Consider the following 23,153-nt stretch of genomic DNA (forward strand, 5'->3'; position numbering starts at 1 on the left):
CATCAACTGGCTTAAAGAGAAATGGAGGAATATTTTGTGGACCGATGACAGTAAAATTGTTCTTTTTGGGTCTAAGGGCCACAGACAGTTTGTGAGACGACCCCCAAACTCTGAATTCAAGCCACAGTTCACAGTGAAAACAGTGAAGCATGGTGGTGCAAGCATCATGATATGGGCATGTTTCTCCTATATATCGCCTATATATCGCATACCAGGTATCATGGATCAGTTTGGATATGTCAAAATACTTGAAGAGGTCATGTTGCCTTATGCTGAAGAGGACATGCCCTTGAAATGGGTGTTTTAACAAGACAATGACCCCAAGCACACTAGTAAATGAGCAAAATCTTGGTTCCAAACCAACAAAATTAATGCCTTGCAGATGTGAAGAAATCATGAAAAAATGTGGTTATACAACTAAATACTGGTTCCTGCTACAGTTTAATTATTTTACTGCCCAGTGTTATCCCATGTGGAAAAAAATATACATAAATTTTATAAAGTTTGTATCTGTTCTATCTGGAACTTGTAAGTAATGCATGTGACAGTCAAACCAGATATAAGATCCTTGGTAAATTTGTACAATATGTGACTTATAGAAAGTGGGAACTTAAAAGAACAATATATGACAGTAATTCCAGATACAGAATCCTTAGTAGATATGTGTAATATCAAACTGAGACTTAGAAGCACATGTCAAATATAAAGTTTATTACTGGACCTGATTTAACTTCTTGTAAGTTTTTTTTGTATTTCTTTTCCATATGGGATGATTTTGTTGACTGGGTTGTGATGGTTGTTAGATCATGACCCAAACCAGGCTGCCATGTTGAAAGTAATTACAGCTTCAGCGACATATTGGTGAACCTGAAGTCAGAAGAGGTGCTGCTGATACTTGGAGAAATATGTTTCGGGTAGTTTAGTAATGAGCCAGCACCAGGCCCTAATGTGGCATTGTCTCGATCAGTGGTTTTCAAACTGTGGGGTGTGCTCCCCCTGGGCGGGGGCACCAGAGTTCTTTGGGGGGGGCGTAAAAAATACCTGTAAACACTGTTAACCAACAAAAGAAGAAGGGGAAAAAGGAAAAAGAAAACATTGCTAGCTAACATGCCAGGAGCAAAATGGATCCATTTTTAGTGTGTAAATCTACACAGAGTTGAAGACAGAGTTTGAGGCAACCAAAAAAAGAAGAAAGAAGAGGATGATCTCGGTTTGTTCCTCTCCACAGTGCATTCCCGCATCAGCCGCCTATGCGCATCAAACACCCAGACTCATTGTTCACAATAAACAAGAGGTGAGAGTAGATGAGACTAAATATCTATAAAAGTTTAATATTATTTATGTTAAAATGTTAGTTATGCCAAACCTGTTTAAAAACAGGGATGTTTAAATGTTAAAAAAAATATGACAAAAGGTAAAACTTGAACAAAGCTTTTTAAAAACACATTTAAAATGTTTGAAAAGGGTGTAAAATGTGTGAAAGAATAGAAAGTTATTTGAAAACATGTTTAAAATGTTTACAAAGGGTGTAAAATGTGTAAATGTGTAGAGAGTTCCTTAAAAACACATACATATATTTAAAATGTGTTTAATGTGTAAAACAATAAAAAGAAACACACAAAGATGTTGAAATTGTGTGTATGAATCTTGGGGGAGAGGGCAGCTGTTCATTTGTTCTCTGAGGGGGGCTCACTCTCCGACACTTTAAAAAGCCCTGGTCTAGATTAGTGTGCCTAGATAGAGTGGCATATATATATATATATATATATATATATATATATATATATATATATATATATATATATATTAGGATACAAAAAAGATAACTGTATTCCGCTACAGTTACAGGAAAAGACGTATTCAGATTACAGGTATATTTAGTAAAACTTTTAAATTCAGATGAAACTGAAGTTATTGTACTTGGCCCCACAAATCTTAGAAACATGGTGTCTAACCAGATCCTTACTCTGGATGGCATTACCCTGACCTCTAGTAATACTGTGAGAAATCTTGGAGTAATTTTTGATCAGGATATGTCATTCAAAGCACATATTAAACAAATATGTAGGACTGCTTTTTTGCATTTACGCAATATCTCTAAAATCAGAAAGGTCTTGTCTCAGAGTGATGCTGAAAAACTAATTCATGGACTATTGTAATTCATTATTATCAGGTTGTCCTAAAAGTTCCCTGAAAAGCCTTCAGTTAATTCAAAATGCTGCAGCTAGAGTACTGACGGGGACTAGAAGGAGAGAGCATATCTCACCCATATTGGCCTCTCTTCATTGGCTTCCTGTTAATTCTAGAATAGAATTTAAAATTCTTCTTCTTACTTATAAGGTTTTGAATAATCAGGTCCCATCTTATCTTAGGGACCTCATAGTACCATATCACCCCAATAGAGCGCTTCGCTCTCAGACTGCAGGCTTACTTGTAGTTCCTAGGGTTTGTAAGAGTAGAATGGGAGGCAGAGCCTTCAGCTTTCAGGCTCCTCTCCTGTGGAACCAGCTCCCAATTCAGATCAGGGAGACAGACACCCTCTCTACTTTTAAGATTAGGCTTAAAACTTTCCTTTTTGCTAAAGCTTATAGTTAGAGCTGGATCAGGTGACCCTGAACCATCCATTAGTTATGCTGCTATAGACTTAGACTGCTGGGGGGTTCCCATGATGCACCGAGTGTTTCTTTCTCTTTTTGCTCTGTATGCACCACTCTGCATTTAATCATTAGTGATCGATCTCTGCTCCCCTCCACAGCATGTCTTTTTCCTGGTTCTCTCCATCAGCCCCAACCAGTCCCAGCAGAAGACTGCCCCTCCCTGAGCCTGGTTCTGCTGGAGGTTTCTTCCTGTTAAAAGGGAGTTTTTCCTTCCCACTGTCGCCAAGTGCTTGCTCACAGGGGGTCGTTTTGACCGTTGGGGTTTTTACGTAATTATTTTATGGCTTTTGCCTTACAATATAAAGTGCCTTGGGGCAACTGCTTGTTGTGATTTGGCGCTATATAAATAAATAAATAAAAAATAAAAATAAATAAAAATGGGGATTAGTTCGCATGATTACAATTTTAATGCATTTTATGATATTATCTGTATATATTTTTTTTTCTTTGAAACGAAAACGTCCCTTCATGAACAGCGACTTGACGTCTCCTAACCGGGCAAAATATTGATGGAAGTTCCCGGATGTTAATGCATTTTCAATGGAGATTCGCGACTGAACACACTCAGAAAAATGCTCGCAAAATACGTGTTAAAATATCATTTTGACCTGGATATCGAGCCAGTAAAATTAAATTACATTAAATTATGTCAGGAAAGTATTAAACTTACTCTGACACACACACACATTCCCAAATATTAGTGTTGAAAGTTACACGGATCTGCGCTGTTCAAGCTGCTGAGCTGAGACGTCCTGCTGCAGCAGCTGTTCAACGCAGCGCAGCTCCTAAAACCATTACAATACATTTATTTCTATATATATATATATATATATATATATATATATATATATATATATATATATATATATATATATATATGATTATATTTTTTTACACAATTATCCTTTATTGACCGAGTTTCATTCATGAAGTCAGTGGTGTGTGTGCACATCTCTGTGTGGGTGTGACTGTGAGCAGCACAGCGCGGGTCATTATAATCTCATTATTTTAAGGTGCAAATTAAAAAAGTAAAGTAACCCTCCCAACCCTATATAATGTGTGTGTGTGTGTGTGTATATATATATATTAGTGTGTGTATGTGTGTATATATACAAGGTCTGTTGGAAAAGTATCCGACTTTATTATTTAAAAAAAAAACCATATGGATTTGAATCACGTGTGATTGCGTCAGACAAGCTTGAACCCTCATGCGCATGCGTGAGTTTTTTCATGCCTGTCGGTTGCGTTGACCACACCTCACTCAAAGCCTGTGAGCAGGCTTTGAGTGAGGTCCACCCCTCTCGTCTATTTTTTATTGCGAATAAATGTCTGAACGATTTGGAGCTTTACTGCATCAAATTTTTTCCAGAAACTGTGAGAGACCTCCAGGTGGACACCGTTCAAAAAATTAATATGGCTTTCAGGGACGATTTTATGGGGATTAAACAGATTACGGGGTGTTACTGCCGCTTTAAGGACGGCCCACAACTGCTGAGAGCGCGGCGTGCTCCCAGCCCCCATCGACGGGCTGACACCCCGCTGGAACAACCAGATCATTTCCAACGTGAAAGCTTTGTTGATCCGGGACGTCGTCTGATTTTCACATAAAGACAGAAGATGTGGACATCAGCACTTTTTCCGGCACATTCCACCGTTACAGGAGTTTTTTTCATGGAAAGAAAAGCGGAGGGACGCGCCACGGCTCCGTTCATTACGCGGGACAAAACCACCTCGGTGTTGGTCTCTCAGGACAGCTTTCAGGTGGATTTCAGACGGATTCCGGTTGCTTTCCAGTCGTGTGAATATCCGATTGTGATTGTGCATGAGCTGGACATGCCAGAACATGTCCCGTGAGGCTTCATCACGGCGTTGCTTTGCGCCGAGCGGCTGCACCGCGACGCGCGGAACTCCTCCGCACGTCTGTCTTAATGTGCCGGAAAAAGTGCTGATGTCCACGTCTTTTCACAATTCCTGTGCTAGTCAGATGACATACCGGATCAAGACAGCGTCCAGTTTAAAAATGAACGGCACATTTCACTGTTACAGGAGTTTTTGTCATGGAAAGAGAAGCTGCTCCACAGCGCGTATATGTGTGTATATGTAATCCCCATATATATATATATATATATATATATATATATATATATATATATATATACACGAGGTCTGTTAGAAAAGTATCCGACCTTTTTATTTTTTTCAAAAACATTATGGATTTGAATCACATGTGATTGCATCAGCCAAGTTTGAACCTTCATGCGCATGCGTGAGTTTTTTCACGGCTGTCGGTTGCGTCATTCGCCTGTGAGCAGGCTTTGTGTGAGCACTGGTCCACCCCTCTCGTCGTTTTTTTTTTTTTTTTTTTTTATTGCGAATAAATGTCTGAACGATTTGGAGCTTTGCTGCATCAGTTTTTTTCCAGAAACTGTGAGAGACCTCCAGGTGGACACGGTTCGGAAAATTAATATGGCTTTCAGGGACGATTTTGTGGGGATTATACAGATTAACAGTGTTGTGAAAGTAACTTTGACAAGTTACTTTTTTAGTTGCTTTTTTAGTTGCTTTATACATTTGCTTTATGCAGTTACTTCATTAGCAGCATTATGCAATTACTTTATTAGAATCTGCCGAAAACTTGCAACTAATAAGTAATGTAACTAATAAGGTAACGAGTAATGTAACTTGGTTACTCGTAAGATTGAGCAATCAGCAAAGTAACTAATAGTTACTTTTCTGAGTACTAAATCTTAAAAATAACAAAATTAGATTGAGTAACTTTATTAATTACATTCAGCAGCTGCCGACAAGGTGTCCGCAGCTGCTAATGAACTAACTGTATGAAGTAACTGTAAAATATAACTGTATAAATTAACTAATGAAGTAACTTTCCAAAGTTACTTTCCCCAACACTGCAGATTAAGGAGTGTTACTGCCGCTTTAAGGACGGCCCACAGCGTCTGAGAGCACGGCGTGCTCCAAGTGCCGATCGACAGGCTGACACCCCGCTGAAACAACCAGATCATTTCCAAGGTGAAGGCTTTGTTGATCCGGGATGTCGTCTGACTTTCACAAAAAGGCAGGAGACGTGGACATCAACACTTTTTCGGCACATTCCACTGTTACAGGAGTTTTTTTTCATGGAAAGAAAAGCAGAGGATTGCGCCACTGTGCCGTTCATGGCGCGGGCAAAACCACCTCCGTGTTGGTCTCACAGGACGGCTTTGAGATGGCTTTCAGATGGCTGTCGGTGGGTTTTCAGTCGTGTGACTAATCGAGAAATTGTGGATGAGCCTGGACATGCCAGAACATGTCCTGTGAGGCTTCATCATGGCGTTGCTTTGCACCATGCAGCTCCACCGCGACGTGCGGAACTCCTCCGCACGTCTGTCTCAGTGTGCCGAAAAAGTGCTGAAGTCCACGTCTTCCGCAATTCCTGTGCTAGTCAGATGACATACTGGATCAAGACAGTGTCCAGTTTAGAAATGAACAGCACATTCCACTGTTACAGGAGTTTTTTTTTCATGGAAAGAAAAGCGGAGGGATGCGCCACGGAGCCGTTCATTACGCGGCACAAAACCACTTCCGGCTGTCGGTTGCTTTTCAGTCGTGTGATTATCCGAGAAATTGAGCATGAGCTGGACATGCCCCAACATGTCCTGTGAGGCTTCATCACGGCGTTGCTTTGCGCCATGCGGCTCCACCGCGACGCGCGGAACTCCGCTCCTCTTTCCATGACAAAAACTCCTGTAACAGTGGAATGTGCCGTTCATTTCTAAACTGGACGCTGTCTTGATCCGGTATGTTGTCTGATGAGCACAGGAATTGTGAAAAGACGTGGACATCAGCACTTTTTCGGCGTATTGAGACAGACGTGCGGAGGAGTACCGCGTGTCGCAGTGGAGCCGCATGGCGCAAAGCAACGCCGTGATTAAGCCTCACAGGACATGTTGGGGCATGTCCTGTTCATGTTCAATTTCTCGGATAATGACACGACTGAAAAGCAACCGACAGCCGTCTGAAATCCACCTGAAAGCCGTCCTGTGAGACCAACACGGAGGTGGTTTTGTGCCGCGTAATGAACGGCTCCGTGGCGCGTCCCTCCACTTTTCTTTCCATGAAAAAAAAAACTCCTGTAACAGTGGAATGTGCCGAAAAAGTGCTGATGTCCACGCCTTTTGACTTTTGTGTAAGTCAGATGACGTCCCGGATCAACAAAGCCTTCACACTGGAAATGATCTGGTTGTTTCAGCGGGGTTTGAGCTTGTTGATCGGAGCGCGGCGCGCTCTCAGCAGTTGTGGGCAGTCTTTAAACCGTCTGGATCACTCCTTATTTGCGTAATCCCCATAAAATCGTCCCTGAAAGCCATATTAATTTTCCGAATGGTGTCCACCTGGAGGTCTTTCACAGTTTCTGGAAAAAAAATTGATGCAGCAAAGCTCCAAATCGTTCAGACATTTATTCGCAATAAAAAAAAAACGATGAGAGGGGTGGACCAGTGCTCACACAAAGCCTGCTCACAGGCGAATGACGCAACCGACAGGCATGAAAAAACTCACGCATGCGCACAAAGGTTCAAGCTTGTCTGATGCAATCACACGTGATTCAAATCATATGGTTTTTGAAAAAAATAAAAAGGTTGGATACTTTTCTAACAGACCTCGTGTATGTATATATATATGTATATATATATATATATATATATATATATCTTCTATTTGTACCTAATTTTCCTATTTTATTGTATTGTTACAAGTATTATTATTAGTGTTGTTTATCCTTGCACACACTGTTTGATGCACATTTTCCCCTACTCGCACCCATCTTGTGTGTTTTTTAAGAGCTGACGTAACATGTGAATTTCTCCACTGTGAGATCAGTAAAGTCTTATCTTATTTTGGTTCCAAGTGAGCTGAACTACTGAATGAACTTAATGTTTTCAGCATTTAAAAAAAAAATAAAATAATTTAACCACATACAGCAACACATCCAGATACAGGTGCTATGAAAATAAATATAAAAATAGTTAACCTTTCAAATTTACAAAAAGTTAGAATTCATGATGATTTATTTAATTAATTTAAAGCCTGATTTATGCTTCTGCAACTCTGTAACTCCATGTCTTCAGTGACGCGCGTGACAGTTTTAAAGTTCTCCGTCTCTGGTTTATACTTTCTTCTGGATTAATTTGACCCTCAACAAGCTTTTCTTTCTACAATCATCACCTCCAAATCAAAGGTAAACTGTACATTTTCTTCTTTTACCGACTTTGTGCTGTAAATGTGATGCGGACTTTTCTGATCCATTTATAATCAGCGTGCACGCTGTAAAAGCTATTATAATATGATGGCAGACGAAGCAGTGAAAGCCTGCAGCTCCTAGTCTGAGCACAGTGTGAAAAAATAAACGGTCAGGCTTTTAATCAGGGAAATTACTCCGTTTACACATGCGAGGGGTTTAATCAGTGGTGGGCACAATTCCGCTAATCCGTTAACCACTAACTATTGAAGATAATGTTTTCATTATCTGATTAGCTTTTCAGATAACTTTGAAAACCATCATCGCACTAATTATCTTCCGATAAGTTTTGGTCTGATAACTTTTAGACTGCTAACGTATTTTTGTAGAAGTGGTAAACAAAGCTGAATAGTTACAAACATCTACGAAATCTAAAATCAGTTGAGTACATACCTGTTAAATGTTTTATAGTAGATGTGCAGTTCTATTCTCCATAAACAGAGGAGATCTGGTTCCAGACACACACATGCACACAAGCTCATATTTTTTAACACTGGCAGTATCACCCAAGTCATCCAGAGGCATACAGTTTTAACTTATGGTTAAAATTTTAACCAAACTAATTTTGGACAAGTTATTTAAATTAACGTCACGTCTGACGTTTTCTAAAGTGAAAATATCAGATATATGTTTTAGTTTTAAAGTAATGCTCTAATTTTGAAGGTTTTAGTGTGGACATGCTGTGCCCCGGTGCATTATGGGTACCCTCAGTACATTCACAACAGAAGAAATGCATTTGAGATGCTCTGATCAGGCTCCACATGGACAACAGCATTAAACTCTTTGTATATTGTGCCTAAAACTCTCGTGAATATATTCTCTGGGTTTATATACGTTGTTATTGTTTGTTTTATGTAAAAATACCAGAAGCAGCTTAGGTTGCTCCATTATTTTCAATTGGAATCATTGCGATCAATTCCTGTTTGCTATTAGAGTCCTGCTTATGTCAAACACTGTCTGTCGTCTTTGTTCCTATATAGAAGATGTCTGAAATTCAGTTTGTGTTTATTCAATTCCACGCATCTTAAACATAGCAGAGGTAGATTATCTGAAATTTTGTTTTGGCAAGTTTTCACGGTCTCTACGGCCATCTACTGGCCAGTAGTGTTCATGGCAGTATTCACAATGTTCTATTTATTTTGACACTGGTTATATCAGACAGTTATCTAATTAAAACTTGGCTTTTTTTTTAAATGCCTTCTTTTTTTACAAATAAAAAATGGCATATTTTACAAAAGCACATTTATCTGTAAACACCAACACATGACACATTCACATTAACGTGTTGGTTTACATAGAATGAATGAGTCAACCAATCAGTGTTAGCGGAGGCACATTTTACCCATAATCCTTTGCCATCTGTCTGTGTTTGTTACAAAACTTCAGAATTAGTGCATTATTCAACATTAAAAGATATGTTATATTTTAACTTTGTACAAATGACATGATTGGCATTAATGGAGTTATTCTATCAGTATTAATTTTATTTATAAACCAAACCATAAGTCAGCACTGATTTATTTTCCAAGATCTCTGCCTCACGGCAAAGCTGTTATTAAGTAGAGAGTTGAACTTTGTTGCTCCTCTCAATGGCTTCTCTGCTGGAAGTTATGTAATAAACAGGAGCTTCCAGCAGTGGGCAGGATGCTCAAAGACAGAAGTGCTGACTCATTGTTTGGGTCTGTAGATGCCTTTGATGCTACCAGAAACGATTATGGTGTTAAAACTTAAAATCAGCTGTTAGTAGTTGCAAGTGTACTGGAGACAATACTGGAATTTATCGATTATCTGTAGCTTCCAATAAATTTTTGGGTGGTTTATCGGTTTAGCTTTATAAAAGATAACCTTTCAGTTAGTTGATTATCTGTTATCAAAGCTAATTTTTTGGTTAGCTGTGCCCACCACTGGGTTTAATGGACATATATTGCAATCAGACGGGACGTTTTATCCGATGTGAATGAAAAATCTGTTGTACAAAATCTGTTATTACATGGAAAACAACACAAAAACTTTGGGGCTTTTTTTGTCCAGTGACTGCGAATATCCGGTTTATACGATGATGTTTTAGTTGAATTTTACTGTACATGGGACTGACCAATAAATTTACCTCTCAAAACTTTGATGATGATGTCGGCTTCCATCCCACACGGCTGACTTTATTTTCCCAAATATTTCTTCTGTTCAGATCTGAAGAAAATCTGTACATCTTGAAGCCCTTGCTCTGTCTATTTGTGCATCCAAACACACAACAACCCATCATTTTCAGCAAATAAATAAATAAAATAGCTGGATTTACACACAGATAGATTAACAGCGAATGCTATTTTGAACCCAAGATGGCACCAGGAGCCACGTGACGTTTTTTTCTCATCATGTCGCCACTCTATCTAGGCACACAAGTCTACACAGACCCTCCCTAACCCGCATGCTCGGTGACGTAGTGTCGGTACTGAAAATAGACATCACAATAAATAACAGTGTCATGAACATTGCGTACATTTTAAAATTCATTCATTCATTGTCTATCCGAGTCTGGGACGTGGTACGTTTTAAAATGTGAGGCAATAAATACTGTTTTTGAAAGTGCTTTAATTTTCATGTGCAAAGCTGTGATCAGGGTATTATAGTAGAGAAGCTTGAATCTTTGACTGGACTGGGTTGTTTGACGCGAGGACGTTTCGCTTCTAATCGCAGAAGCTTCCTCAGCTAAAATTCTTGCTCTGGTAGTCTGACTTCTGTCTTGACTCTTGTAGAGAAGAATAACAGAATAACAAACGTAACCAGGCCCCTCCTACCGAGAGGCAGACTGCTATTGGCTAGTGACTAACAATTGCTCTAATTAGCACCTATTGTGCTCTAGTTAGAACTCTCCTAATGACAGGGCAGCTGTCCCTCCTAACGATGGGACTGACGCCTCTCCTGACGATGTGAATGATTCATTACTATGAACAAAAGACTGGAACTGCTGAGTACCCCATTGTAAACAGGGGACAAATCATGTCTCAGACCCCCTTCCCGGTTAAGGCTGGTTTTCAACTGTTTCACATACAATGCTTCCTTCACTCCCCTCTCAAACCATTTCTTTTCTCTGCTAAGATTTTAACTTCCTTGTCCTCAAACGTGTGGTTAGTGTCTTTAAGGTGAAGATTAACTGCAGACTGAGGTCCACCGGCGCCCTCTCTGCGGTACTGGTATAGCCTTTTGTGTAAAGGTTGCTTAGTCTCACCTATGTTGTGTTTGTTACAGTTTTCCTGACATCTGATATAATACACTACATTGCTCTGTTTGTAACTAGGGATCCTGTCCTTAGGGTGAACTAATTCCTGTCTCAAGGTGTTAGCAGGTTTAAAGAAAACTGGGATTTTGTGCTGTCTGAAGATCCTCTGTAGTTTTGTCCCTACTCCTGCTAAATAAGGGAGAGACACTCCACTTCTTCTTGGCTCCGTCTCCTGTCTGTCTGGTCTCTTTGTTCTTTGGGACTTCTAGAGGTTATTAGATTTTGGAGTAGTTTGGTCAAGATAAGATATTCCTTTGTCTCACGTGGTGGAAATTTCAAAGGTCAAGGAATACAGTGCATCTGGAAAGTATTGACAGCGCTTTACATTTTCCACATTTTGTTAAGTTATAGCCTTATTCCAAAAAAGATGATTTTTTTTCCTTAAAATTCTACACACAATACCCCATAATGACATGAAAAAGTTATTTTATTTTTTTTTAGATTTTTGCAAATTTGTTAAAAATACAAAACAAAAAATAAGAAATCACATGTACACTCAATAAAACCAACATGGGTGTTGTTGGTTTTTATGTTACATGAACCTAAGTCGAACATGTAGCTTCTACAATATAAAATTAAGCTTTATGAGTGCAGGGCTGTGAAAACTCTGCAGATTTCATCGTAGGGGGTGGGTGTTAGTGTTTAACTGTAATTGTGATCGTCACTGAGTTTTTTTTTAAATGTCTATCGCAAAGTGTTCTTTTTTTTCCTACAACATCATGCAAGTTTTATCAGACCGCGGCAGTCCGCGGACACTGATCTGTGTTATAGATACAGTGTCCTCGGATCCGCGGAGTTTCGAGGAGAAAAAAGCCTGGCTGTTGCGACAGTTGTCGTAAAGTGAGATTGGTTGGTTGCTGCGGCGACGCTGTGTGTCTCCTGCGCAAAGCTAAAGCTAAACGTAGCATGTGGACATCGCAAACCTTTAGAGCTCTAACGTTTTTAAAAGAAGATTTGTGCGGTATGTCTGTGTCACGGACCGACGTCGGACAGAGAGAAGATGGTGAGAAAGATGGTTTGACAAAGTCTGATAAGGACAAGAATCCGTGGAATTGTCGCTGTTTTCATCAACACATCTGAAAGATAAAAGAAACGGGAAAAGTGAACTGTAAGAATTTTTCTCTCTGGAAAACAAGCATTCTGCTGTTCAAACAGGATTTTAGACAAGATTATGTGACTTTTTTCATTAATCTGGACTTTCTTTCATTGGGAAAAAAAGACTGGCTTTGAATGGATTTACATGAATTTACACAAGAATGTAAATGAGTTTTTATTAATTTAGATTTTTTTCATGGGAAAAAGACACAGTAGCTTTGAGTGGATTTACACAAGAATATGTGGCTTTTTCCTATAAGGTATGTTATTGATATTTTACCATGATTTTCAAAATATTCTACAAGCTTTAGCTGTGGTTTTTGAAATGCTTTAACAGTCTTTTCAGTCTTCATGAATTTCATGTAATTTAATTCTGAGTTAATGCATAATTTGGTTTACAATTAAAAGGAAAATCATTCCAGGTACTACTTCCATGTCATATTCTGTTATTTCAACATGATCACCTGCTGGTTCAAATGAAAAGGTTGAATACAGGGTCATTTAAATATGCACTAATTTTTAGACTTTTTGTTCCAGGAGATGCTGAAAATGTATCATTAGATTAAAAAATTAATTTGGTTTCTGGGATCCCACGGGGCCTGAGACCCCTGCTCCTGGGGCCCTGTGCCCCCCAGACCCCCTGCAAATTTTCCTCAGATTTCACAATTTTTATTTCACAGCCCTGTGGGTGAACACATTCAAATCATGTAGTTTTAACATATTCATGTTTGCATTAGCATATTCATGTTAGCATCAGCGTTATTTGGCTATGTGCTTCATGTTGTACTTTTAGCATATGCTTTTGTGAAGCGCAGTTCAAGACAGCATCGTTTTTCTTAGCCTTCAGGTTTAAATCACATTTATTTTGTATCTTCTTCCAGATACTTGCGTCGGTTTCGGCAGATGAAGCTGAAGCTTCTGCAGCGCTGGAGCTTCCAGATCTTAAAAGGACTCCAGTTCCTGCACTCTCGAAACCCCCCAATCCTCCACCGAGACCTGAAATGTGACAACATCTTCATCACGGGACCCACAGCCTCTGTGAAGATTGGCGACCTGGGGCTCGCCACGCTGAAGAAGGCATCCTTTGCCAAGAGTGTCATCGGTAAAAATACAAAAATGCTTCAAAAACAACAAAAGATGTTTGAAGGCACAGGGTCATGCGACTGCTGTTGTTGTGTTCAGGAACCCCAGAGTTCATGGCTCCCGAGATGTACGAGGAGAAGTACGATGAGGCCGTGGACGTCTACGCTTTCGGCATGTGTATCCTAGAGATGGCCACGTCCGAGTACCCATACGCCGAATGTCAGAATGCCGGACAAATCTACCGCAAGGTCACCTGTGTAAGAGTCGCCGGCCAAAAGTGTGGCACGCATGTGTCTTTGGATATTTAGAAAAGATTTTCACCACAGAATATCTGAAATTACTCTGATAACAGTTATTCCTCCATATTTTGTTCTGAGAAGAAGAGAACTTCGACATGTTTTGTCTCTTTGTTTGTCCATTTGTGTATTTGGGCTGATTTCTTGCCAGTCCAACTGCTGCTCCTGCAGCTTCCCTTTGTCTTCCGTGTGTAGTCATGACATGTGTCACGGCAGGCTCCTTGGATCTGCTCAGCTTTCAGCCTGACTTCAACCTTCTCACAGGCCTTAAATTTGATGAATGACAGGGGACGTTCAGACTTTTATGAGCTGGTCACAATGGCCTGCGGACATTAGCATAAACAATGTGGATTATTCATTTGTTCCAGTGTTTAGCAAACTAGTGCAGTGCCCGTAGATTGGGAGCTTAAGTAGATTTTCATGGATGGTCGTATGAGGCTGTGTTTGAAGGTGGGATGTACAAAGAGGTGTACTTATGTTATATTATTATTTGAATATAGTATTTCATATTGTTTTAAAAAAATCAGTTTTATTTTCAATTATAGGAAAATAAAAGGATTCCTATTAAACAGGTTATTGGAAGAGAGTCCAAAAAAATTAAACAAAACATTTAGAGTATTTGAAATAGCAAATCAGTATCCCACCTCCTGAATACAGTTTATTTAAACTTGAACTCGCAGCAAATATTAAAGGATTATTAAACGAGGTCTATACGGGGAAATATCAGACCGAGGTGTTTAGTACGGATCAAGCGTTAGCGACCGACAAACACAGAGGTCTGATATCCCTCTACAGACTCAGCAAGCGAGGTTAATAATTTATTTTATAAACACACAAACTTACAGTATCGCCCAAACATGAAAACTATTGACGATTTTGGGCTTGGAAAACCCTGTTCGCTTTCTTCATCTCCACTAGCTTAACAGATGGTCCGGTCGTTAGCTGGTAAGCTTTCAATCTGTGTCTTTTCTGATGCTGTTTAAATATTTACGGAGTACGTTCATGTCTGACTTGTTTTTGTTTTTTTTTATTTGTGTTTTTTGCTTCCTGGTTTGTAATGAAAATACGTATTGTGGACCGATTGTCAGGGTAACCGGTCCGATATGGGAAAATATCAGACCGGTAATCAGCCAATCAGAGCGCACGTAGTATCGCAGCCATATAATAGATTTTATTCAGCTTATGTACTTAATGAAACTTTGTACAAATAGTGGGAAATTTGTTGGTGTTAGCAAAAAATACATTTTAGTTAACATCTCCTCAGTATTGTCAAGTTAAACTCAGTCGCAAGGAACACTGACAGCATGCCTTTCACAGTAAACATATTTGCTAGGGTGCATTAAATATTTTATTGTGAAATGGTGGCGAGTTTCTCTTCAAATAAAGGAAGACCGACATCGCCCTCCCTCTGCAGACTGTTATTACTTGGTGTCTAAAAAACACAACCCCGTCCAAACCATCAGGGAGGCGAGAGGTGTGTCGTTAGCAGAAAGTGTCAGAGAGACTATAACAGGCGTGAAGATAGTTTAAAAACATAGTGGACAAGAATGACATATCCAGCAACAAAAGAAGCACGAACTTGGTTACTGATGTGTTGGACAGGAAACGGACTTCAAAGTTTAGATGTTGTATTGAAAAAAAGTTGTTACACCGATACAGAGTTATCTCAGCACTGGGATCTTGAACCGGCCGCATGAAAACACCAGGAACAAAGAACCCCGACTTCCTCTGTTCTCTAACTTTTGTAACTTCAGCCTTGGCTGGCCCCATGTGGGTGGGCGGTCCTTCACCTGTCGTGAATCAGGGGCTATGTGATTGGCTTTAAAAGTGAAGTAGGCGGGCGTCTGTTAACGGTCTGTTCATGGTTGTTATATAAAAATCTTATAGTGTGTGTTTATTTATGTAGTGTAGTTTCATGCATTACAGAGTGTTCCATCACGCTGATTCTTTTTCCAAATAGACATGAATACTTTGGTTTTATCCATTGAACATATGTAAAAAGATCAGATGGTTTTATCAATTAGACGGCTGTAAAAGGATCTGATAGTTTTACCAAATACAAGGACATTTTGTGCGTCAGCCATTTTGTGTTATGCACCGTGGAACACTCTTACAGATGCATAACAAGGAGAACAGGGACAGACTGACAAATAACATCAAACTACAAAGAGTCCTGAGTCAGTATAAGCTAAAAAGGACCATAAATAAAGAGCTAACAAAAGACTAGCTGACAAAGTAAAGTGGATCTCAAAAATGTCTCAAGTATAAAGACATGGACAATGCATTTACAAGATGACAACTGTAGCTGTCAGTTACGCTATTTATTACAGACTGTGAAGTAGCACAGAGTGCACCTGTGGCCTGCATGTGTCTGAGGGAGAGAGGAAAAGAGAAGACGGAAGCAATCTGCTGTATGCTATATAGAGAGCCTGCACTGTATCTGCAAAATATTAATCACTTAGTGCAGGTTACAGGTTGACCCGTGAATCAACGTGTCTCTCGTTTGTAATGACCATTATTTTTGCAGTGGATACCAAATTGTTTTATTCAGGATATGTTTGACTCAGTTTGCTGCAAAATGGTTGTGATAAAACAGCTTCATTGCTTACTGGCAGTTGTTACATGTTTTGTGGTGCATCTCGTACGACATCCACAGAACTTGAATGGATTTTTCTGACACTGTACCATTTGAGTCAATCATTACATCTTTTTTGCTTATTTTGTTTTGTTTAAGGGCAGCATGGTGGCTTAGTAGTTAGCACTATTGCCTCACAGCAAGGTCATGGGATCGAGTCCCACCTGTGGCCTTTCTGTGTGGAGTTTGCATGGTCTCCCCATGTTTGTGTGGGTTCGCTCTTGGTGCTTCCTCCCACATCCAAAAGACGTGCAGGTTACATGTAATGGAAACTTTAAATTGTCTGTAGGTGTGCGTGCATGCGTGAATATGTTTGTTTGTCCACATGTGGCCCTGCGACAGACTGGCATCCAGTTCAGGGTGTACCGCTCCTCACCCCTTCTGACTACTGGGATAGGCTCCAGCCCTCTGTGACCCTTAATTGGAGTAAGTGGTTGAAGACGAGTGAGTGAGAATTTTGTTTAAACATACCATGTGTCGATATGTACAGTAGTGTTCAGAATAATAGTAGTGCTGTGTGACTAAAAAGATTAATCCAGGTTTTGAGTATATTTCATATTGTTACATGGGAAACAAGGTACCAGTAGATTCAGTAGATTCGCAGAAATTCAACAAGACCAAGCATTCATGATATGCACACTCTTAAGGCTATGAAATTGGGCTATTAATAAAAAAAAGTAGAAAAGGGGGTGTTCACAATAATAGTAGTGTGGCATTCAGTCAGTGACTTCGTCAATTTTGTGGAACAAACAGGTGTGAATCAGGTGTCCCCTATGTAAGGATGAAGCCAGCACCTGTTGAGCATGCTTTTCTTGAAAGACTGAGGAAAATGGGACGTTCAAGACATTGTTCAGAAGAACAGCGTAGTTTGATTAAAAAGTTGATTGGAGAGGGGAAAACGTATACGCAGGTTCAAAAAATTATAGGCTGTTCATCTACAATGATCTCCAATGCTTTAAAATGGACAAAAAAACCAGAGACGCGTGGAAAAAAAAGAAAAGGAAAACAACCATCAAAATGGATAGAAGAATAACCAGAATGGCAAAGGCTCACCCATTGATCAGCTCCAGTATGATCAGACAGTCTGGAGTTACCTGTAAGTGCTGTGACAGACGCCTGTGTGAAGCTAATTTATTTGCAAGAATCCCTCACAAAGTCCCTCTATTAACTAAAAGACGTGCAGAAGAGGTTACAATTTACCAAAGAACACATCAACTGGCCTAAAGAGAAATGGTGGAATATTTTGTGGACTGATGAGAGTAAAATTGTTCTAAAATTGGGCTGTTAGTTTAAAAAAAAAAAGTAGAAAAGGGGGTGTTCACAATAATAGTAGCTTTTACTATTGACGCTACAAACTCAAAACTATTATGTTCAAACTGCTTTTTTAGCAATCCTGTGAATCACTAAACTAGTATTTAGTTGTATAACCACAGTTTTTCATGATTTCTTCACATCTGCGAGGCATTCATTTTGTTGGTTTGGAACCAAGATTTTGCCCATTTACTAGTGTGCTTGGGGTCATTGTCTTGTTGAAACACCCATTTCAAGGGCATGTCCTCTTCAGCATAAGGCAACATGACCTCTTCAAGTATTTTGACATATCCAAACTGATCCATGATACCTGGTATGTGATATATAGGCCCAACACCGTAGTAGGAGAAACATGCCCATATCATGATGCTTGCACCACCATGCTTCACTGTTTTCACTGTGAACTGTGGCTTGAATTCAGAGTTTGGGGGTCGTCTCACAAACTGTCTGTGGCCCTTGGACCCAAAAAGAACAATTTTACTCTCATCAGTCCACAAAATATTCCTCCATTTCTCTTGTAACCTCTTCTGCACGTCTTTTATTTAAGAGAGGGGACTTTGCGGGGGATTCTTGCAAATAAATTAGCTTCACACAGGCGTCTTCTAACTGTCACAGCACTTACAGGTAACTCCAGACTGTCTTTGATCATCCTGGAGCTGATCAATGGGTGAGCCTTTGCCATTCTGGTCATTCTTCTATCCATTTTGATGGTTATTTTCCGTTTTCTTCCACGCGTCTCTGGTTTTTTGTCCATTTTAAAGCATTGGAGATCATTGTAGATGAACAGCCTATAATTTTTTGCACCTGCGTATAAGTTTTCAAACTACTGTTCTTCTGAACAATGTCTTGAATGTCCCATTTTCCTCAGGCTTTCAAAGAGAAAAGCATGTTCAACAGGTGCTAGCTTCATCCTTAAATAGGGGACACCTGATTCACACCTGTTTGTTCCACAAAATTGACGAACTCATTGACTGAATGGCACACTACTATTATTGTGAACACCCCCTTTTCTAATTTTTTTTTTAATAATAGCCAAATTTCATAGCCTTAAGAGTGTGCATATCATGAATGCTTGGTCTTGTTGGATTTGTGATAATCTACTGAATCTACTGGTACCTTGTTTCCCATGTAACAATAAGAAATATACTCAAAACCTGGATTAATCTTTTTAGTCACATAGCACTACTATTATTCTGAACACTACTGTACAGAAAGAAGTAGTCAAATGAAGATGGTGAGTGAGATACATAGTGCAGCAGCTAAGAGAATATTTGGAGCAAAATCATGCAAATGGTAATACAAGCACCAAAATTGGCACAAATACTCCTTGGATATTACTCTTTTGAACAAACCGACTGGCCACTTGAATTTTCAATAGGCGGCCAGGTAGGGGTCAATTGAAGAATTACACAGGGGTCAAAATTATAAATGCTCAAATTATTTTGAAAACTACACCACATTTGTCTGATCGTAAAGACTCCAAAAAAGTATAATTTGGACTATCTATGACTGAATGTTATGGGGTAAAAACAGCAAAAATGGTGACAAAGGTCACTTTCAGTTTGTACAGGGGTCAAAAGTTAAAGTTGCTCCAATTTTGGTAAAACATGATGCAAATTATTAGTTGAGTTAGGGTTTTAAAAAGGAATAGTTTGGACCATGTATCATGCTTAGTTATCACGTTACGGGGTAACATATGTCACATGTCATAGAATCCAATGGACGTTGACCTTGTTTGACCTTTACTTTGGAGACCAAACATTCAACACAATCAAAACTATTCCATTTATTAATCCTATTAGCTCAACCAATAATTTGCATCGCTTTTACCAAAATTGAAGGAACTTTAACTTTTGACCCTTGTACAAACTGAAATGGTGACCTTTGTCACCATTTTTGCTGTTTTTACCCCATAACTCCAGAACATTCAGTCATAGATAGTCCAAACTATACCTTTTTGGAATCTTTACGATCAGACAAATAATGTGGTGTAGCTTTCAAAATGATTTGAGCATTTTTAATTTTGACCCCTGTGTAATTCTTCAATTGACCCCTACCTGGCCGCTTAGTGAAAATTCAAGTGGTCAGTCGGTTTGTTCAAAAGAGTAATATCTAAAGAGTATTTGTACCAACTTTAGTGCTTGTATCACCATATGCACGATTGTTTATCTGCTGCACTAACAGTGTTTTTTGGCATCAGATAATTCTGAGTATTTATCTTGTTGTAGAGTTTTTGCTATGTGAAGGTGTCGTTGCTGTTATAATTTGGTATCTTGGATGTGATGGTGCTGTTGCTGCAATGTGAATTATTCATCCATTGCTGTCATTGTTTCCGCTCTGTTTTTCTGCTGTGTGAGTCGTGTGTGATGACGTCACGTGGAAACGTTTCTTCACTATGTGCATTTTCTCAGCTGTTGGTGTCATTCAGCAGCACGTTTTGCTGTTTGGCAAAGACATTCATTTCTATTTGTTTGAAATGAGCATGACCGCTATTTGTTTCTTAACTCTGGAGCCAGACGATCAATAACGATAGCTAAAAGTAGTGACGTCATCACGATCATTGGACTTGTCAAGCAACCCACCCAATGTCACCTCTAGGGCTGCCTCAAATAGTCACGACTACGTCGACTATTGAAACCACCAACAGCTAATTTATTAGTTGATGAGTCATTTGCTTTGAACCTTGAACCAATGAAGCAGTGCTTTGATCCGCTGCTTCGGTGGATCTTTGCTTTGCTCCTCTTCAGAAGCGGCAACTCCGCTTCTTAACCACTTTCAAAGCTATTAACATATGTCAATCGTGAGTCACTTTTGTGCAGATTAAAGTAACTAACTGGGACTCCTGTATTGTTGCGAGAAAGAAATGAGAATCGTCCTCCGTTCCGTTGCTCCAAACGCTGCTCCACCGAGTCAAGGTATAAAGATAGAGTCCGCTCGGAATTAATTACTTCAAAGTGAATAGCCGTTTAAATCAAAGGACACGTCTTTCCAAACATTGTAATACAAACAATAAACTGCAATTGATCAAAATGTTTTTTTCCTCCCAAAATGAGACGTCCTGACTGACGTGCAGCAGCCCAAGACTGTATGGCTGCAGACCTGCAGACTCCAGCAGCCAGCTGAGCTCAACTCAGACATATGGCGTGACAGCCATGCCGTTAATGTCTGAAAGGAAATGGTTTTGACAAAAACTACAGCTTTTATTTATTTCTGTTTATGTCCAGAGATCAAGGATCCAGTGACCAATTTCATATTTATTTATTTTAAGACTCAATAAAATGTTGTTGACATAGAAAACCTGTAAAGCCTACTTTTAGCACACAGAAAATAAGGGAATCAACAACGAATGGGATTGATAAGCGGTATCGATAATGGTATTGATAAAATGCGATGATGCAATTTACGTATGATCCGACTAGTCGACTAATCGCAAAAATAATTGTTGGCTAGTTGACTATCAAAATAGTCGTTTGTGGCAGCTCTAGACACCTCCAGCATCCACTGTGTTCATATATATGTACGAAGTCTGTTAGAAAAGTATCCAACCTTTTTAATTTTTTCAAAAACCTGATGGATTTGAATCACGTGTGCCTGCATGAGCCAACCCTGAGCCTTCGTGCGCATGCGTGAATTTTTTTCATGCCTGTCGATTGCGTCATTTGCTGGTAAGCAGCCTTTGTGTGAGGATGGGTGGAGTCTCTCATCGTTTTTTCTTTGCAAGGAAATGGCGGAATGACTGGAGCAGTGCGACTGCATCAAATTTTGCCAGAAACTGGGCAACAGCCAGGTGGAAACCATTCGAAAGATTCAGACGGCTTTCAGTGATGATGCTATGGGCATCAAACAGATTACGGAGCGATACAACTGGTTTAAAGATGGCCGCACAACAGTGGAGAGTGAGCCGTGCTTCGGGCAGCCATTCACACGCTGAAATGAGCAGATCATTTCCAAAGTGAACGCTGTGGTGATGTGGGACCGTCGTGTGACTATCTGAGAAATTGCGGAAGAGGTGGACATCAGCACTTTTTCTGCACATTCCACTGTGACAGAAGATTTTGCCATGAAAAGAGTTGCAGTGAAATTCATGCCGATGGCTTTGGCACGAAGCTGATGGCGCAGCAAAAGCGCCTTTGTGTTGAAGTCTCACAGGACATGCTGAACTCTGAAAAATGATGCCCACCTCTTCCACCATTCGGAAGATTCAGGCGGCTTTCAGTGGCTTTTCAGTCGTGTGACTATCTGAGAAACTGTGGAAGAGGTGGACACGTCACATGTCCTGTGAGACTTCAACACGGAGGCGCTTTTGCTCCGTCGGCAGCTTCGTGCCAAAGCCATTGGCATGAATGTTGCTGCAACTCTTCATGGCAAAATCTTCTGTCACAGTGGAATGTGCAGAAAAAGTGCTGATGTCCACCTCTTCCGCAATTTCTCGGATAGTCACATGACAGTCCCGCATCACCACAGCGTTCACTTTGGAAATGATCTGGTCATTTCAGCATGTTGATGGCCGACCGGACCGTGGCTCGCTCTCCACCACTGTGCGCACGTCTTTAAACCGGTTGTACTGCTCCTTAATCTGTGTGATGCCCATAGGATCGTCACCGAAAGCCGTTTCCACCTGGCTGTCGCCCAGTTTCTGGCAAAATTTGATGCAGTCGCGCTGCTCCAGTCGTTCGACCATTTCCTTGCAAAGAAAAAACGACGAGAGACTCCACCCATCCTCATACAAAGGCTGCTTACCAGCAAATGACGCAATCGACAGGCATGAAAAAATTCACGCATGCGCACGAAGGCTCAAGGTTGGCTCATGCAAGCACACGTGATTCAAATCCATCAGGTTTTTGAAAAAAAAATAAAAAGGTCGGATACTTTTCTAACAGACCTCGTACATATAAAACTATACAGCCAGGTCAGAAAATGGACAGACTGGTTAATGTCACTGCACCTCTAACGGGACTGCTGGCTCAGAGTCCGCCAGATGGACAAAGTGTTTTTTTTTTTGTTTTTTTTTTTTTAATCTTCTTGCGAAAGGACAAAGTCACAACTAAAAGACTGGTGATGTCCATCTCAACTGAGCATTTTCCCAGTTTTCCAACATCCTCTGTTGTTTCCATGAAAATTCAGTAATGTATGTCTTCTATAATACATTCCAATTCTAAGGTAGAACTCTACAACCCCTGGCAAAAATTATGGAATCACTGGCCTCGGAGGATGTTCATTCAGTTGTTTAATTTTGTAGAAAAAAGCAGATCACAGACATGACACAAAACTAAAGTCATTTCAAATGGCAACTTTCTGGCTTTAAGAAATCAGGAAAAATAATTGTGGCAGTCAGTAACAGTTACTTTTTTAGACCAAGCAGAGGGAAAAAAATATGGACTCACTCAATTCTGAGGAATAAATTATGGAATCACCCTGTAAATTTTCATCCCCAAAACGAACACCCGCATCAAATCAGATCTGCTCGTTAGTCTGCATCTAAAAAGGAGTGATCACACCTTGG

General features: G+C 39.9%; 1 protein-coding gene across 1 annotated transcript in view; it reads left to right on the top strand.

Moving 5' to 3' along the window:
* wnk4b (WNK lysine deficient protein kinase 4b) overlaps positions 1-23,153 on the top strand; it is a 60,129-nt gene that overhangs the window by 7,999 nt on the left and 28,977 nt on the right. The window contains exons 5-6 of the mRNA XM_034190166.1: positions 13,207-13,427; positions 13,508-13,665. Of these exons, the coding sequence (XP_034046057.1) occupies positions 13,207-13,427; positions 13,508-13,665 (379 nt within the window). The remainder of the gene's footprint in view (positions 1-13,206; positions 13,428-13,507; positions 13,666-23,153) is intronic.

Source organism: Thalassophryne amazonica, chromosome 16 (genome assembly GCF_902500255.1).
Source record: "Thalassophryne amazonica chromosome 16, fThaAma1.1, whole genome shotgun sequence".
NCBI classification, from domain to species: Eukaryota; Metazoa; Chordata; class Actinopteri; order Batrachoidiformes; family Batrachoididae; genus Thalassophryne; species Thalassophryne amazonica.